This window comes from Bactrocera dorsalis, chromosome 2 (genome assembly GCF_023373825.1).
Source record: "Bactrocera dorsalis isolate Fly_Bdor chromosome 2, ASM2337382v1, whole genome shotgun sequence".
Lineage (NCBI taxonomy): Eukaryota > Metazoa > Arthropoda > Insecta > Diptera > Tephritidae > Bactrocera > Bactrocera dorsalis.
Genome location: NC_064304.1, coordinates 62,624,196 through 62,643,794, shown reverse-complemented (window position 1 = coordinate 62,643,794; position 19,599 = coordinate 62,624,196). Strand labels below are relative to the sequence as shown.

Genomic DNA, 19,599 nt, shown 5'->3' with positions numbered 1-19,599 from the left:
AAGTAAATACAAATTCAGTATACTAAATTACGTAAAAAACAAAAAAAAAAAAAAAATAATAATTCGGTGTATATGAACACTTGCAAATTGCAAATTCAAAGTACACATTGCCAAACATCCCGCAATACCTTTGGTTTTATGTCAAACAAAAACAAGCAGGATTGCACAAAAGAAAAAAAATAATTTAAATACACATACATATGTATATATTCTTCTTCTTCTTAATTGGCGTAGACTCCACTTACGCGATTATAGCCGAGTTAACAACCGCGCGCCAGTCGTTTCTTCTTTTCGCTACGTGGCGCCAATTGGATATTCCAAGCGAAGCCAGGTCCTTCTCCACTTGGTCCTTCCAACGGAGTGGAGGTCTTCCTCTTCCTCTGCTTCCCCCGGCGGGTACTGCGTCGAATACTTTCAGAGCTGGAGTGCTTTCATCCATCCGGACAACATGACCTAGCCAGCATAGCCGATGTCTTTTAATTCGCTGAACTATGTCAATGTCGTCGTATATCTCATACAACTCATCGTTCCATAGAATGCGATATTCACCGTGGCCAACGCGCAAAGGACCATAAATCTTTCGCAGAATTTTTCTCTCGAAAACTCGCAACGTCGACTCATCCGCTGTTGTCATCGTCCAAGCCTCTGCACCATATAGCAGGACAGGAATTATGAGAGACTTATAGAGTTTGGTTTTTGTCTGTCGAGAGAGGACTTTGCTTCTCAATTGCCTACTCAGTCCGAAGTAGCACCTGTTGGCAAGAGTTATCCTGCGTTGGATTTCTAGGCTGACATTGTTGGTGGTGTTTACGCTGGTTCCAAGATAGACGAAATTATCTACAACTTCAAAGTTATAACTGTCAACAGTGACGTGAGTGCAAAGTCGCGAGTGCGACGACTGTTTGTTTGATGACAGGAAATATTTCGTCTTGCCCTCGTTCACTGCCAGACCCATTCGTCTTGCTTCCTAGTCCAGCCTGGAGAAAGCAGAACTGACGGCGCGGGTGTTGAGGCCGATGATATCAATATCATCGGCATACGCCAGCAGCTGTACACTCTTATAAAAGATTGTACCTGCTCGATTCAGTTCTGCAGCTCTAATAATTTTCTCCAGCAGCAGATTGAAGAAGTCGCACGATTGGGAGTCGCCTTGTCTGAAACCTCGTTTGGTATCGAACGGCTCGGAGGTCCTTCGCGATCCTGACGGAGCTTTTGTTGCCGCTCAACGTCAGTTTACACAGCCGTATCAGTTTTGCGGGGATACCAAATTCAGACATCGCGGCATAAAGGCAGCTCCTTTTCGTGCTGTCGAAAGCAGCTTTGAAATCGACGAAGAGGTGGTGTGTGTCGATTCTCCTTTCACGGGTCTTTTCCAAGATTTGGCGCATGGTGAATATCTGGTCGGTTGTTGATTTGCCAGGTCTAAAGCCACACTGACAAGGTCCAATCAGTTCGTTGACGGTGGGCTTTAATCTTTCACACAGTACGCTCGATAGAACCTTATATGCGATGTTGAGGAGGCTAATCCCACGGTAGTTGGCGCAGTTTGTGGGGTCTGCTTTTTTATGGATTGGGCATAGCACACTTAAATTCCAGTCGTTGGGCATGCTTTCGTCCGACCATATTTTACAAAGAAGCTGATGCATGCTCCTTATCAGTTCTTCGCCGCCGTGTTTGAATAGCTCGGCCGGCAATCCATCGGCCCCTGCCGCTTTGTTGTTCTTCAGGCGGGTGATTGCTATTCGAACTTCTTCATGGTCGGGTAATGGAACGTCTGTTCCATCGTCATCGATTGGGGAATCGGGTTCGCCTTCTCCCGGTGTTGTGCTTTCACTGCCATTCAGCAGGCTGGAGAAGTGTTCCCTCCATAATTTAAGTATGCTCTGGGCATCGGTAACTAGATCACCTTTGGGGGTTCTACAAGAGTATGCTCCGGTCTTGAAACCTTCTGTAAGCCGCCGCATCTTTTCGTAGAATTTTCGAGCATTACCCCTGTTGGCCAGCTTATCGAGCTGTTCGTACTCACGCATTTCGGCCTCTCTCTTCTTCTGTCTGCGTCTCGCTTCCCTCTTCAACTCTCGGTATCTATCCCATCCCGCACGTGTTGTGGTCGATCGTAACGTTGCGAGGTAGGCAGCCTGTTTTCTCTCCGCTGCGACACGGCACTCCTCGTCGTACCAGCTGTTCTTTTGCACTTTCCGAAAACCAATGGTTTCGGTTGCAGCTGTACGTAAGGAGTTTGAAATGCCGTCCCACAGTTCCCTTATACCGAATTGTTGATGAGTGCTCTCAGAGAGCAGGAGTGCAAACCGAGTAGAAAAACGTTCGGCTGTCTGTTGTGATTGCAGCTTCTCGACGTCGAACCTTCCTTGTGTTTGTTGGCGTGCGTTTTTTGCTGCACAGAGGCGGGTGCGAATTTTGGCTGCAACAATATAGTGGTCCGAGTCGATGTTAGGACCTCGGAGCGCACGCACATCTAAAACACTGGAGACGTGTCTTCCGTCTATCACAACATGATCGATCTGGTTGGTGGTTTTTCGATCCGGAGACAGCCAGGTAGCTTGATGTATCTTCTTATGCTGGAATCTAGTACTACAGATAACCATATTTATATATTAGCACATGTATAGCATTATGTATATATTAGCACAAATATTTCGTGCATACTTAGTTACAAAGCGAATTGATCTCTTTAACGAGCTCTCAATTGCACAAAATATAAGTACATACATACGTACATACGAAAGTCCACGTATTAGGGCATACCTACATATATACAAAACAATAGGTCAACAAATATTTTAATCAATAAAAAGCGCGATTTTTAATAGTAATTAACAATTTAAACATATACTCAAAATAAATTAAAGTAAATAAAAATAATAGTACTTCATTAATTAAAAAAAAAAAACCAAAAAAACAAAAATGGTTAACCACAAAAATAATACACCTGCAGCAGCTATACGCTCAAAACAGGCTATTAAATTCATTTCAGAAAGTGACAGTTTAACAAGATACTGCACTAGATTTGCCTCTTCACCGATTCACGAACACTCGGAATCGTTATTAGAAGTAAAAGGCCAAAATCTTAAAAATTTTTGGACTCGCCTCCAAACGGCTCATGACGCTATTGTAGATTCTGACGATTCAGATCTGCCACAAAATTTTAAATTATCTGCTTACGCCATATACGAAAACTGCTTAGACCAGTTCGAAGAAACAAAAGCTATGATCTCCGATCAAATAAAGCTCATTAAAGCATTTGCACCTACTCCCCACAGTAGAGTAGAGCTGCCACAATTAGATAGTCAAAAGGCAAGTTCCGGCATCCACCTCGAGGTGCCGCCATGTGATACAGAAACATTCTATGGAGGTTATGAAGAATATAAATATATACGGGATATGTTTACAGCCGTTTACATCAACCATCCACAACTATCAAAAGTACAAAAATTGTATCACCTCCGATACAAGACAAAAGGTCAAGCAGGCGTCATAGTAAAACAGTTCGCTCTCAATGACGAAAATTTCAAATTTGCTTGGGAGGCTCTAAAAGCACGTTACGAAAACAAAAGAATACTGGTCGATAATCAAGTAACGACACTATTAAACTTGCCAAAAATTAAGAAAGGAACAAGTGTAGAATTCATCAAACTAGAATCCACTGTTTCAAATTGTTTGTCGGTTCTATCGACACTTAATATTCCCACAGACAGCTGGGACCCAATTCTGGTAAACATTTGCACCGCCGCATTACCAGAAAAGTAGTTACTTCTATGGGAGCAATCGCTCTCATCACGAAAAAAGTGCCCAACGTGGCAACAAATGAAAGATTTTCTCACCACCCAATATGAAATTGCGGAAAGGTTAGAAGAAAAAATAATAAAAAATAAGAACATTAAACACGACCAAAATAGTGGCTTAAATAGACCCCAAGCTAGAAGCAACAAAAATTTAAGCAAAAGCTTTTACAAAACACAAACGTTCACATCAGAACAAAGAAAAAAAACGTCATGCGAACTATGCACAAGAGGGCATAAACTGATATCTTGCGAGAGGTTTAAAAACTTAAAAGTAAACGAACGAAATAAATTTGTTAGGTCAAAGAGACTTTGCACAAATTGTCTGTCACATGCGCATACATATACAAATTGCAAAAGCAAATTTAATTGCTTACAATGTCACAAAAGACACCATTCGATGCTTCACTACAGCACATTTCCTAGCTCACCTCAAAAGAGCGCAAAAAGAACTACGGGCTTAGTTGAAAAAGCCAATCCCGAAAATTGCCAAGAAACACCATGCTGCTCAAAGGCATTAAAAACGCAAACGCTACACAGCGGAAATAAAAACAGGGTACTACTACCCACAGCAGTCGTCTCCATCGAACACCGAGGAGAACTGTTCAATCTCAGAGCCTTAATAGACCAAGGATCACAACGATCGTTCATAGCGTCTAAGGCACAAAATAAACTAAAATTGTCAACCAAACAATCAAATTTTGAAATTACGGGAATGGGCGGAAAAGTAATCCAAAACTCTGATAAAATCTGTCCCATTACCCTAATTTCCCCCCAAGCGGATAAGCGAATTAAAGCAGAAGCTATAGTCCTACCGCAATTAACAAATATGCTTCCAAGCTATCCCATAGATATCAGACATTGGCAGAAGGTCTCACTCTTAAAACTAGCAGATCCCGACTGCCACAAACCATCCCAAATAGATATTATATTAGGCAGCGACCTTATACCGCAAATATTACTTAAAGGTGTTGAGAAAATATCAACCACCCTTCTAGCGCAAAACACTATATTCGGTTGGATTCTAAGTGGACTAGTTTCAGAACCAGTTACCACCATACCAACTCAAGTTGAGGATAATGCAAACCTTAATTCACAATTAAGGAAATTTCGAGATATAGAGAAACTTCCTCCTATGTCAAAAGCGCATACAACTTTTCGGCCCCGCAGGATGGCTTTCGCCAATAATGATACATAAATCCTGATTAAAAAATCAAAACGCCAAATTCATGTATAGGCACTAAAACATAACAAAATTATCTCAAAAAGAAAAAAAAAGAAAAGCGACACTTTTCTTACAATATTGCCCCACAGAGGCTTAAATTTTGAAAAACAATGCGATACATGGACACACCTACTCTTACAAAGCTAAGGTCGCTCTTATCGCTCCTTACATGGGTGGGTTATGTGAATCAGTTATAAAAAGCATTAACTTAGTTAAGAAGAATTTTCTACTTTATGAATCGAAGCCGTTCTCCATTCAAGGCCATTCTCTCGCAAGACCCTTCTAATGCCACAGTCCTAACTCCAGGGCTAAGGAGTACCCATTCTGGCCATATCTGGCCAGGCGTGGAGTTACTATCCTTCATAAGGCGAGAATAAATAAAGTCCAAACATTGCCGATAACATAGAAAAGGCAAATAATAAACAACCGGTATACCACACCGATGAAACATAAAATTTAAATAACCGCTAACAAATTAATACAAGCAAACAACTTTTTTGCTAGATTAATACAGTATGTATATAGCAACAATACATACACAAAATACAATATCCTATTAAAACCATTACATATTACATGTCTCAAATAATAAATATAAAACTAGGCAAAATATTCGCCTAGGGGGCCCAGGATGTTTAAATGAGTTAAGCATCCACCCCCTCTACCCGGTGAAACTGGCGCATCCTAATGCTACAGCGCGGTTCACCACAGCTGATGCCACTCAACACAACTCAACACACCTCCACATCAATCAACGCACATAACAAAAAGGCTGGAAAAAAGGATTGCGGGCTTTTTCGATCTCTACCAACCGAGCATCAACACATTCGTTTTACACATTCAACTCGTCAAATACAGTGCGCACATTAACATGCGTTTTTCCGTCACTCATCTCGCGCGCTGGAATTAACTTATTAACTAAAAATCGACAAATCGTTTCATTACCCTCGGGCCCGCTTATTTATATACCATAAATTAATTGTAAATAATTTGTTATAAAAAATAATAAAATTCATATAATCTATCTGAGATCCACCGCATTTTCACTCACATACATATGTAGATAGAATATAACGCGAGTGTAACTGACTGAAGGGTGTGCCTTCCGCTAAGTTGGGCACCCACCTGTTCACTCAGGTATTATTATGGGGTGGCGCTCGTTGTATGTTAGGCTTGAATTGGCAAGCCGACCATTGGCCCGAAGCAGCCCTTTCGTGTCTAGAAACGGGGTTAGCACTAAGAGTGAGCTTTTTTTTTATCAATCGGCTTCAATTCTCTTAGTGATGCTATGTCGCGGCAGGAGTAGCGCGTTTGAGTTGATGCGATAAGAGCGACCTTTGCCTTTTGTAAGGCTTGGTGCGTCAATGTATCGCATTGGGGGTAAGTTGCTCTTTTCAGTTTATGTTTAAGTCGCTCTATGAACTGGAGCATATAGGCGACGACTCTGAGGGCTCGGGGGAACGTTGAAAATCGTTCAAGGATGTCATTATCCTCCAATATTGTGTAGTAGGTGTCGATTTTTCGACTCTCGGGCGCAATTATGTTGCGCAGTGGCGATTGTGGCCAAGAATCGGAAGATTCTGCTAGCCATCGAGGGCCATTCCACCAGAGCGTGGTGGTGGCCAGGTGCAGGGGTTTGCACCCTCTTGTACCTAGATCGGCAGGATTGTCAGCACTGGCTACGTGTCGCCATGTGGCGGATCCCACTAAGTCAAGTATTTGCGAGGTTCGGTTGGAAATATATGTTTTCCATGCATGTGGGGGTTTTTCCAACCAGGCTAGGACTATTTCGGAATCAGACCAGAGATATAGCTTGTATTTCGCCATGTCTAAGTGGGTCTGCACCACGGAAACTAGTTTTGCTAGTAGCAGGGCGCCGCAGAGTTCAAGTCGTGGTAGACTTATCGTTTTTAGAGGCGCAACTTTTGCTTTTGCCACTAATAAGTGGCTTGTGGTTGCGGTATCGCTTTGTGTGCGCACATACATGGTGGCACAATATGCTTTTTCAGAGGCGTCACAGAAGCCGTGTAGTTCCACTTTGTATTCGGGAGAATAGTTTACCCACCGTGGAATTTGTATCTGCGAGATGTCGTTCAGATTACTGGCGAACTGGGACCACTTTTCTAGACGAAGTGGTTTTACTTGCTCGTCTCAGTCGGTACCATCTAGCCATAGTTCTTGTATCAGGATTTTGGCTTGTATCATAATTGGCGAAAGCCATCCTGCGGGGTCAAAAAGTTTTGCCACAGAGGAGAGAATTTGGCGTTTTGTAACGGCGGATATGGACTCGGTCGTATAGGAAAACTGGTCCGATATCGCATTCCATTGGATGCCTAGAGTTTTTGTGGTACTTTCCTCTTCGAATATGAGGAAATTAGTATCCAACAAATTTTCTTTTGGTATGTCTTTTAATATATTTGGGTGATTTGCCGTAATCTTTTTTAGGAGAAACCCTGCGGTGTTGAGGGCCTTTGTCACTTGTGATAAGGACTCGTATGCTTGTGAGAGGCTGTGGCTCCCAGACAGAATATCGTCTACATACGTTTGTGTTTTTAAGAATTTTGTTGCCAGAGGAAATTCTGACTTTGTGTCTTCTGCCAGTTCGTGGAGTGTACGGATGGCTAGATATGGGGCACAGTTTACGCCAAAGGTAACTGTTTTTAACTTGAAGTCGCGAAGTGGACTATTGGGGGATTTTCGGAAAATAATGCGCTGAAAATCTTGATCGTCTTTATGTACGACTATTTGTCTATACATTTTTTCGACGTCCCCGTTGAATACGTATTTGAATATACGCCAGTTTAGAATAAGCAGCATTAAATCAGGTTGGAGCGTGGGTCCCGTAAACAGGATATCGTTTAGGGAATTCCCGGAGCTAGTAGTTCTTGAGGAATTGAAGACAACTCTGACTTTTGTTGTTTTCTTGTCAGGCTTTACTACTACTTAGGGAATTCCCGGAGCTAGTAGTTCTTGAGGCATTGAAGACAACTCTGACTTTTGTTGTTTTCTTGTCAGGCTTTACTACTGCATGATGTGGCAAGTAGAATGAGTAATATTTGCCTTTTGTGATTTTTTCGCATGGGCTTACTTCCTCCATATGGTCTAAATGGAGGTATTCTTCTAAGGCACCATCAAAATCTTGTTTAAGCTCTCCTTTTCTAAGTAGGTTTTTTTCCATACTTAGAAACTGCTGTATGGCAGAGGTGCGAGAATGACCTAAGGCGAGTGTATCTGGGAATTGTTGCTTTAGTGGTAGTCGTACGACATACCGACCATCATCTGATCTAGTAGTTGTGGCTTTGTAAAAGTCTTCACAATACTGATCTTCGGGGGTTGTGATTGAAATGGGGGGAGTTCTTCTAACTCCCAAAATTTTCTCAATTGTGAATTGAGGTACTCATTTGAGATTTCCTCAACTAGAGTTGTCATTGTTGTGACTGGTTCCGTGACTAGTCTACTTAGTATCCAACCGAAAATAGTCTTTTGTGCCAAAAGTGTATTTGAAATTTTCTCAATACCTTCGAGTATTATTTGTGGTATGAAATGGCTGCCTAATAGAAGGTCTATTTGAGCGGGGGTGTTGCAGTTGGGATCTGCTAGCTTTAGGTGTGTAACCTTTTGCCATTGCTTGCTATTTATGTGATAGCTTGGTAACAAATTGGTTAGTTGCGGTAAGACTATTGCATCTGCTTGAATGCGCTTATCCGCTTGGGGGAAATTAGGGTAATGGGGCAGATTTTATTTGAGATTTGAACTACTCTTCCGCCCATTCCCGTAATTTTAAAGTTGGCTTGTTTTGTTGGCAGTTTTAGCTTATTTTGTGCCCTAGACGCTATGAAAGTTGTGATCCTTGGTCTATTAGGGCTCTGAGCTTAAACAGTTCTCCTCGATGTTCGATGGAGACGACTGCTGTGGGTAGTAGTACCCTACTTTGATTTTCGCTGTGTAGCGTTTGAGTTTTTAAAGCCTTTGAGCAGCATGGTGCTTCTTGGCATATTTCGGAATTTTGAGATTCGGGAGTTGCGGTTGCAAATAAACCGGTGGCTCTTTTTGAGAAAGCGCTAGTTTGGGGTGTTTTGGGGAAATTATTGAAGTGCAACATTGAATGATGCCTTTTGTGGCAATATACGCAATTGAATTTGCTTTCGCAATTATTTAGATTGTGAGAATGGGACAAACAATTTGTGCAGAGTCTTTTTGATCTGACAAAGTTGTTCCTTTCATTAATATTCAATTTTTTAAACTTATCGCAAGATTTGAGTTTATGCCCTCCTGTGCATAGTTCGCATGACGTATGATTGTTTTGTTCGGAAGTGAACGATTGTGTTTTGAAAAAACTACGATTTAAGTTGTTGTTGTTATTTGCTTGGGGTAGCCTGAAGCTGCGATTTAGGTCATGTTTAGTTCTGACCATTTTTTTATCTACCCTTTCCGCGATTTCATATTGGGTAGTTAGGAAATCTTTCATCTGTTGCCACGTTGGGCACTTTCTTCGCGAAGAGAGCGATTGCTCCCACAAAAGCAACGATTTTTCTGGTAATGCCGCGGAGCATATGTTTACCAGTACCCAATTGTCAGTGGGAATATTTTGTGTCGTCAGAACCGACAAACAATTCGAAACAGTCGATTGAAGTTTTATGAATGCTTCGCTTGTTTCTCTCTGAATTTTTGGTAAATTCATTAATATGGTCACTTGTTTGTCGACCAGTATTCTTTCATTCTCGTATCGTTCTTTTAAAGCTTCCCAAGCTAAATTGAAATTGTTGTCATTAAGAGTGAACTGTTTTAATATGATGCCTGCTTGACCTTTTGTTTTGTATCGGAGATGATACAATTTTTGTGCATTAGATAACTTTGGGTGGTTTATGTAAACGGCGGTGAACATGTCCCGGAAGGACGGCCATTGTTCATTACCCCCATGAAAAATTTCTGTGTCACATGCTGGCACTTTGAGGTGAATACCTGAACTTGCCTCTTGGGCCTGTGTTTGTGGTAGCTCTACTCTCAGTTGTGATCTCAGAGATCATGGCTTTTGTCTCTTCATATTGGTCAAGACAATTTTCATAATTGGAGTAAGCCGAGGTTTTGAAAATTTCCGGAAGATCCGAATCATCCGTTTCTACAATGGCGTCATAGGCCGCTTGGAGACGTGTCCAAAAATTGTCAAGGTTTCGATTCTTGATTTCTAGTACCGATTCAGAATTATCTAGAATCGGCGAAGATGAGAATCGAGTGCAGTATCGTATTAAGCTGTCACTCTCTGATAAAAATTTAGCGTACGAAATGTCTTTACCCCGTTTTTGTTTTGTAGCACCTTGCTTCGAGCGTGTAGCTTCTGCCGGTGTACATGGACTTTTTTCATCCGAAATCATTTTTGGTATTTTTAGAAATTGATGCGATTTAGATTCCTTTGAATCTGTGTTCATTTAGATGAAAATTGTAATATATGTATATGAATAATTTTTTTCTTCGATTTAAGACATACGGATAAATTTTGAGAACCGTAAAATTTTTTCAAGTCGATAACAGCGTTAATTTCTGTTAAAACTAATAAAATACGCGTTTTTTCCAGTTTTAGCGTTCGCACAATTGTATGTAGTTTATATTCAATTTTTAATTATGTATATGCGGACTTATCTCAATTTCCCTGTTTGTGCACTCGTTAAAGAGGTCACTTTGTAACTATGCATACACGATATGTGCTCAATTCTGTGCATGTAATATGCGTAAAATGTTTGTATGTAATCCTGCTTGTTCTATGACGAAGAACAAGAGGTTGTTGCCGATATGGACTTTGAATATAAGTACGTACTATATGAGCATGTGAGCATGTAAAGATTAGTACGTACATGCTCACATAGTACGTACTTATATTCAAAGTCCATACGTATGTGTATATATATATATATATATGTGTATATATATATATATATATATATATGTGTGTGTGTATGTATGTATAGATTTCTAAAATTTTTAGTATAGATAATTAGGGTTTTCACAAGTCTCGTAAAGTTATAGGTTATAATGATTCGAAAACATATCATTGAGAATTGTAAATGTGTAAACTCATTTTGGTGTGAAACCCATAAAAAATTTTTTTTTTTTTAAACCAGTGTAAAACTGTATAATTTTACGATTTTTCGATGCTTTACGACGGGTTGTGAGTACCCCAAATATACATATGTTATTATAAATATTTTTTTTTTTATATATATATGTAAGTACTATATATAAATTTTAATTCCGCGTATGTATTTTGAAGAGCGCAAAAACCCGAAGTATACGCCAAAATTAGAATGATGATATATATGTGTAATATAAGTTAAGATATATTAAATATATCTATGTATGTATGTTTGAGTTTTTGTTGGATCTTTAGCCGTTTTTATGCTTCAATCTGCCAGCGCTTAATTATGTTACGCAATCCTGCTTATTGCTTCAGTAAGCAAGAGAGGCAACTAAAAGTTGAGGTAAGTATAAACTGGAATGTTTATACCGATATCTATGTATACATATCTTTCCCTTTTTTTTCGAAGAAGAGCTTAGCTAGATTTATGTAAATTTTTACACAACCGTTTTGTAAGTCTTCAAACCGTTGCCAATATGGGCTTCAAACATACATACATATTCATATACATATAGTGTGATAATATACTAATGGGAATCGATACGACTCACTTGTATTGATGTTCTGGGGGACGTAGGGGTCTCCATACAGGTTTTGCCTTTTTCTGATAAGCTCAGCTCCTCGTGTCTCCGCAGGTTGGGTTAAGTGAATATGTTGGTTTATTAAAAAGTTTTTTTTTTTATTAGTAATGTTATTGTTGATTTATTGTGTCACTGCACTTTTTCGAAAAAATTGTAATTTTGCTTGTCACTGTATATACATATATACATGGATGCTTCTGTGTTATTGGCCGTAACTGTATATATTTGTATGTATGTCCATGTATTCACTTTTTTGTTTTACCACACGCCAAGAATTTCCACTATTCACTTTTTAACCGTTTTGATTTTAATTTGTTTTACCGCACGCCAAGAATTTCCACTATTCACTTTTTAACCGTTTTTATTTTAATTTTCCGCCACAGTGCCGTTCTTTTTCTCTCGAAGGACCATATTTATTAGAGTAATAGTTTATAAACCCAGGTATTTTTTTTCTTACTATAATTTGTATATTTTTACAAGGAAGTTTTATATATTCACCAATGAATTATATATGTTTAAAAATGAATTGTATATTTTTACACCGTATGGTAGTTGAGATGATAATTAATCTATCAACACAGCGGTAGAAATGGGACGTTTGGACGGTCAATCACTTTCAGGTTATAGCACTGAATAAAACTTCTTTGATGTGATTAGCACACTACGCCAATTTCCTTTTAGTTATAGCACTGAATACTACGCCAATTTATTTCGCATGTAGCGATACTCAAAGGTTAAACGTTACCAAACCAAAGTTAATGTATATAAAACGGGTAGAAGCCAAATAACAAACGAATGATCTCTATATAAAATGACCGGAGGGTGCCAAAAATCCAAAGTTAAAAGTGTTTTAAATAGACGGTGCGGTGCGCGTGTGTAGCGGCGAACGTGACTTCTAGAACTGTGTAGAACAAAAAAAGGCACAGCGTCACCTTCTCGTTGGTATAAAATGAAAAATGGAACAATAACAGTTTGGTGTGGAGATGATCAATGATGCCCTGTTTTTCTAATTAACGTGTTGATGTGGAGAGTGTTGTATTCACTGGTCAGTGATGCCCTGTTTTTTTCTAATTAACATGTTGATGTGGAGAGTGTTGTATTCACTGATCAGTGATGCCCTTTAGTTAAATTAGTTCGGGCGACTGGAGTTCATCTCAACACAATTCTTTAGATTTCGATCATTTGTTTGACGTTTCCCATCTTCTGGCATTTCCTTGGCCTTGCTTCTTGCAAGTTGCAAGGGTATATATGTTAGGGCATAGATATAATCTTGGAAGCAAAAAATGTCGGACCTTGATATGTCTTTAAGCAAAGTTCAAACTTATTGCTTAATCTTCTGCGAATGGCAGGCACCTTGCCATGGCGCAGGGGCATAGTCGCAAGGCATACTCGGCAAAAGATGTCGGGTGCCGCATGCGTGCGCAACCAAGAGCTACCACCTCCTAATCCAGGGTGTTATGCGACTCCCGTGCCCATTGGAAGATTTGCAGCCAGGAGGTAAATTTGGCTGTATTGTAACGGGGCTTCCCAAAACCGGGCCGAATTGGGGAGTAACCGTGGCCTTACCGTGTCAAGAGGTTCTTTCTTGGCGGACCCTTAGTTCCCCTAAATCAAAGTAGACGCGACAGTTCTGGCGTGGCGGACCCTTAGTTCCCCTAAAGCAAAGTAGACGCGACAGCTCACCGCGTTGACCCAAAGGAAAAAGAAGGACAAAACTCAACAACAAAAATTAATAACAACAACAACACCTAACAACCCAACAAGGCAACAACCAAGGACAACAGCCACGGACAATCAGAAGGATAAGGTAATCGGCGCAGCTCCAGGCAGGGGGATTAAAGAGCTAAGTGGAAGTTTAGCTTCCTTGATACTCTCTCGCCAGAGAAGCGGGCGCTGTTCGAGGAGCATGCCAGGGAGGATGACGACGACATGCCCTCATGCAGCGACGCTCGGCCGGCGAAAGCGGCTATAGCCGCTCTTCCTCGCAGGAAGGGCATGAGCTGTGCCAGCCTCAAGTGATACCTGCGGCACCTCCGGGATGGGAAGACTCCCAAGGTGGCGGAAGCTATGGCCAAGGGCAGAAGCAGAGGGAACAGTGTTTCCCCTGCAAAGAAGCGTGGCAGGACCGCATCTGATCGCGTACAAGGCAGCGGGGCTAGTAATCGTGCCCGGTCAGTGCAACTCTGACCGCAATATGAGGTGACGGAAGGGCAGCGCCTTTGGCCACTTATGTACAAACCGCGAAGCGTAAGGGCGAGCAGATCACGCCGCAAGAGCCCCCCAGCTCCAAAAAGATGAGGGGCTGTAGCACAAGGATAGCCGGAGGCCAAGCATCCGCACCGGATCCCCCCGGGTGGAGGGAGTGAATACGCGGCGTCCTTCTTTTGGCTGCAGTTCTAAAGAGGCATGTTGCAGATAGACTGCAAGGACGAGACGTCCGCCAACTGGCTACGGGAGTTTGCCCCAAAGTTGGAAGGCTGGAATGGTCTTGTCCTCTGTGCGAGACGGGCAGAAGATCCACCGGTCATGCACAGCATGATGATGTTCCTCCCCTGGTGCGGACACAAGCCTTATGAGTTTGCTTTAGGTCTGGTCGAGAACCAGAACCTGGGCCTCAGAATCTCGGCCTGGCGCGTCGTCAGCAGCAAGCTTGAGGAAAAAGGAGATATGAAAGAACTATACTTGCACATAGATGACAATTCGTACAAGTTCGTCCAAGCAGCGAGCTTCCGCCTGTACTACAGGTTTAGCACGGTGGTCATGAGGCTACACAAGCCCGTAGCCACCGGGAGCAAGGAAGCAGATAAGGCTGCTACTCAACCATGCGGGAGTAACGCGAAGTAGGCTGCGAATGTGGCGGCTTCGGAAGTGGAGAGGATGCAGGTGGATGAGGTTGCGAATCAACCCGCGACCGCTGACGTCGCCGATGAGAAATCCTGTGGTCAGGGAGAAGACCTACCCTCCAGCCAGGCCATCGACGTGGAAGTCGCCCAGATGAACCTGCATCACGCGGCGACTGCTTCGTTGTCATAACGAGCAGGTCCACATCGGATAAACTGGGTATCCTGCGGATCCAAGCGCCTTAGGTCTACAGAGTCGAGGTTAAAGGCCTCAAGACAGAATTCAAGAAGGTAATCTGGGATCTTTCTAGCGAGAGATCTAGAACTTGCATAGTGGTCAGGAATAATATTGAATTCTTCTGTATTTTACAGTTCCTGGAGGAGGATATGGTGGCGGTGCAAGCCAGGGACTTCGAAGGCAAGGACTTCGTCCTGGCATCCACCTATTTTCCAAGGAGGCATCCACAGCACCCCCAGAGGTGATGAAAAGACTAGTGGTGTACTGCAAAAGATACAGGCCCCCTAATTATCGGCTGTGACGCGAACGCCCACCACGTGGAATGGGGCTGTACGAGCTGCAACGCAAGAGATGAGTCTCGTTTAGAGTATGTAGTAGGCAGTAACTTAGCTTTAGAGAATGTGGTGTGTGAACCCACCTTCATAACGTTAAGCAGGAAAGAAGTGCTTGACATCAACTTGAGCAACAAGCCTACGAACGGATTGGTCTCACCATGGAGGGTTGCAACGGAGCCCTCCCTCTCAGACCACAGAATTGTAAGGTTCGCGCTAAGCGCACAGGGGTCTGGGAAGAATATAGGGGCAACCTCACCTTATATAATAAGGAGATTAGGTCTGCAAAGCAAGCAAGCTTCAGGAAATTCTGTGAAAATGTAACCTACACACCAGAAGCGGCTCGGCTGCATAAGGCACTAGCTAGAGGTAAGACTGACACAGTACTAGCAATCAAAAGAAATAATGGGACATTTACGACCAGCCAAGAAGACAGAGCTACGGAGCTTCCGCGGGCGCGCTTCCCAGAGACAATTCAGCCGTGACCGAACACAGGCCATCCCGCTCAGATTGGCTAATCGCTAAGGAATTATATACCGCAGATTCAATCAAGTGGTCAATGGTCTCGTTTGAAAAATTCAAGTCTCCGGGAGTGGATGGCATCTTTCCAGCGCTTTTACAACATGGGGAACAGATTCTGCTGCCATATCTGTTTTGGCTGCTGAGGCAGAGTCTAGCAATGGCGTACATCTCGGAATTATATAGGATGGCTAAGGTGATCTTCATACCCAAAGTAAGAGGGAAGGACTACTCTCTGGCTAAATCCTTCAGCCTAACGTCTCACAGGGGCGCAGCCAGGGCACTGTGGAAAAGGAATTTGGCAGCACCGGTGGGCAAATGGATAGAAGCCGTACTGCGCACCAGAATTGCTGAGACAACAGTAGGAGATACAAGGATTCGTCTTGACACAACAAGAAGCTGCCCACAGGGGTGTGTTATCACCCCTGCTATGGAGTCTTGTCGGGGACGACCTAATACAAAGAGGTTTAAACCTAGCAAAGGGGTGGTGTAGTGGGGTTGAATTGAATATCAACCCCTCCAAGACGACCGTAGTTCCATTCACGAGACGCAGGTCTCAGGAACCTCACACTTGGGGGTAGAGAGATAGAGATGACCAAAAAGGTCAAATATCTTGGTCTCACGCTGGATTCTACGTTACGGTGGAAGCAGCATGTAAACCTGACCTTGTTCCAAGCGACAAAAGCATTAACAGTGTGCAATCGGCAGGCGCGAAAATCCTGGGGCTGCGAGCCAAGGGTCGTTAGGTGGTTGTACACCATGATGGTGCGACCGATAATCACGTACGGGGCGGTGGCCTGGGCCTCAATAGCGTCGCAGATTTCGGAAGGGAAACTGTAACGGCTAGCCTGTGTCTGCATAACGGGCGCAATGCGCACTTGTCCAACGGTAGCACAGGAGGCCTTGTTTGTACTCACACCGCTTCGTTTAGTGATCGATGAAGTAGCCAAGCACACACTTATGCAATTAACGGCAGAGAGGTGTGGCAAAGGCAAGGTAATCTCGTCCCAGAGGATGGAAGAGATAAGACAGCATTACCAAAACAGTCAAATTTACGAAGAAGTTTAAGGTTACCCTCGGCAGCAAGGATTAGTGGAACGACTCCACTCTCGAGCTGATGATGAATGAGGAATTGGTGCAGGAATCGCGGGTCCATGCACAAAGCTCTCCATATCTATGGGAAGTTTTCCGCGCATACTCTAGGCAGAAGTCTTTGCCATAAGTCGGTGCAAAGAGATCAACCTCCATCGAAACTATCGTAATGAGCGAATAACCATATTTAGCGATAGTCAAGCGGCATTAAAAGCGATCTCCTCCTACGAGACTAGTGCAGGAGTGCAGAGAACGGCTGAACAGCCTAGTTGAACGGAACCAGGTGCACCTAATCTGGGTGCCTGGTCACAAAGGTATGCCGGTAACGAATTGGCTGATGAGCTCGCCCGCTCCACATGCTCCACCAATACGGTAGAACCCGAACCGTTCACTCGGGTGGGTCCTCACACCTTAAAGTTGCTGCTCCGCAAGGAAAAAGGAGAGGTCAGTAGAAAGCATAGGCAACGAGTATGCGACATGCCAAGTTGCTAATTGGGGGGTACAACCAGAGCAGGTTTTAATTTGTAATTAACCTCCCTAGGGATAAACTCAAGCTACTAGTCGCATTTTACACCGGGCACTGCAAGCTGAATAGGCAGTTATATATCATGGGCCTATCTTCTTGCGCTAACTGGCGGTTCTGCGACAGGGAGCCTAAAACACCGGAACACCTGCTGATCGACTGCACAGCAGTCTGTAGACGCAGGTTTAAGGCCCTTGGATCCATATTTCCGGATAGGGATCGCATCGTCTCACTAGCCCCCGGCAGAATATTGGACTCTATCAGTATGCTGGGGCTAAGTGAGCCCTTATGATCTAGAAGAGGGCACAATAGACCTAAGGTCGCGGTACACTCCTCATTTATCAATCTAATTTAATGTACTGTTTAAAAGAGTAGAGCACTGCAGATCTATATACGTGAGCTCAAGCTGCAACTCCTGAGGTATCTTGCGAACATCGAAGGTAAAATGAGCTACGAAAATGTCGAAACTTTCTTGATGAGTGTAAATGTTATAATAACTTAATTGAACAAGGCTCTTCTGATATAAATACTTTTCCCCATTCCATTTTAAATGAATTATTTATTTTTAAATTTTGGACACTGTTTTCACTCGCAGAAAATACACTTTACACTTTTAGTTTTTCTAAATATTTTCAATATTTCTTTAAACATAAATATATCCACAAATGAGCGCTTTGCATACACCTATAATCTTTTGTATTATATTTATGTGCTTAGACACACCTAATTAAAAATACAAGACCGTGGACTTAAGTATAATATATATATAATACTAGCTGACCCCGCAGCCGTTGTCCTGCGCGAAATTATGTGTTTTGAAATGAAAAGACAAAAATTCATATCTTATTGATAATCATTTATTTGCTATTTGTCTACATTTTTCTTCAATGTAACGCAGCTTGATAAAAAAAATTTTTTTGTTTCTGTTTCAGTGCGTAAATGTACAGAGAAGATGGTTTTCCAACTCTTGAGCACGCCACGTATATCTGGCCGTGTGAAAAACATAGCATTTCCAAATGTATGCCACCCACTATGCGACTATTCTGTTGATCGTCATTTTAAATTCAATTTTCACTGGAAACGGAATACTTTTGAACCGAATTGGCAAATCGTTAGAACTCAAAAGAAATCCATAGAATCAAGCATTCTGTCCCTTATATTTGATAGGTGCATCACAATCAGATTGCGATGATGCGGTAGCATACCAGGCCTCTCCAAAGAATTTACAAATTCCACTGGTAATTCACGGTGTCGTCTTCATTGTCAGACGATCGATCGATTTGTATGATTGCAAGTCTCCTGGAATTTGACTTTGAATTTTCCAGTTTAAGTCAACAACATAGGTATTTGTGGCAGCTAAAATTGCTCGTACACTCAAGGAATCGTACTTACGACAGTTTGGCCAATGTTCGTATAAACATTCGTGATGAGTCCATCTTTCGTGAATTGATAAACGGCATATGGGATTGATATCAGACCATGGGAAGTATCAATCAGTATTGACCCATTTCCAATTCTTAGCGTATGCAATGTAAAATGTCTTCGGCAATGTAATTTTTGGTCGTATCCCATAACGCGGATTTGAAGGCTGATCATCGCGAAATGTGTGTGAACTTCAGTGGCATTCGTTTTTCGGGTGGATTGTGTAAGTTCATTCTAATGCATTAGTTGAGAACACACCTGGATGTCCATCTACTGGATGACCCTGCTTCCTGCGTAACAATTTCTTCGATGATGCATCCCATGTATAATATCAACGTATTTCGAATAGGGCAATGTTCTCGCAAACGGATCACTGACGGAAGTTGAGAAAAAACTCGCTAATGTTAATTTTGTTGCTGGTGGTGTTTCTGTTGACTGTACTGTATTCTCTGGGTTGAAATAGACTCTTTGGTCATTCCCCAAATTAACTTCGAGACGCACAACAGTCGGAAAACGTTCATGAATTTCAAAAGAAATATCCTACAAAGCACTTTATTTCAGTTCACGTATCGACCGTGTCGTTTAAAACCAATAACCGCCATGTTGCTTCCTATGGTGACGTATTTACAAACGTATTTTATCGATTACACCAAACTGCAATACGCAACATTCACATGACTTTTGAATGTGAATTAGACAATAGTGGCGAATATGGTACGACCCATGTGTTGTCAACTTTGATGTGTTGTTAACTTCGATATTTACGCCGATAGAGTGGATATCCATCATTTCCAGCTTGTGTTTCAGAAAAGCACAAGGATAATGTTTCGCGCATTTATTGTCAGGCATACAAACCGAAGTGTGATTGTGGTGTCCGCAAGGTCCATGAAGCATGTT

The 19,599-nt window shown here is 42.2% G+C and overlaps 1 protein-coding gene across 2 annotated transcripts in view; it reads right to left on the bottom strand.

Moving 5' to 3' along the window:
- The window catches only part of LOC125776725 (uncharacterized), a 34,804-nt gene that overhangs the window by 8,401 nt on the left and 6,804 nt on the right, over positions 1-19,599 (bottom strand). Inside the window, exon 1 of one of the 2 annotated variants that reach the window (XM_049450275.1) lies at positions 11,707-11,836. The exons of the other annotated variant lie outside the window; for it this stretch is intronic. Coding sequence (XP_049306232.1) covers positions 11,707-11,742 — 36 coding nt within the window. The 5' untranslated portion in view covers positions 11,743-11,836. Of the gene's footprint in view, positions 1-11,706; positions 11,837-19,599 lie in introns of those variants that run through there. 2 annotated transcript variants of the gene reach the window in all.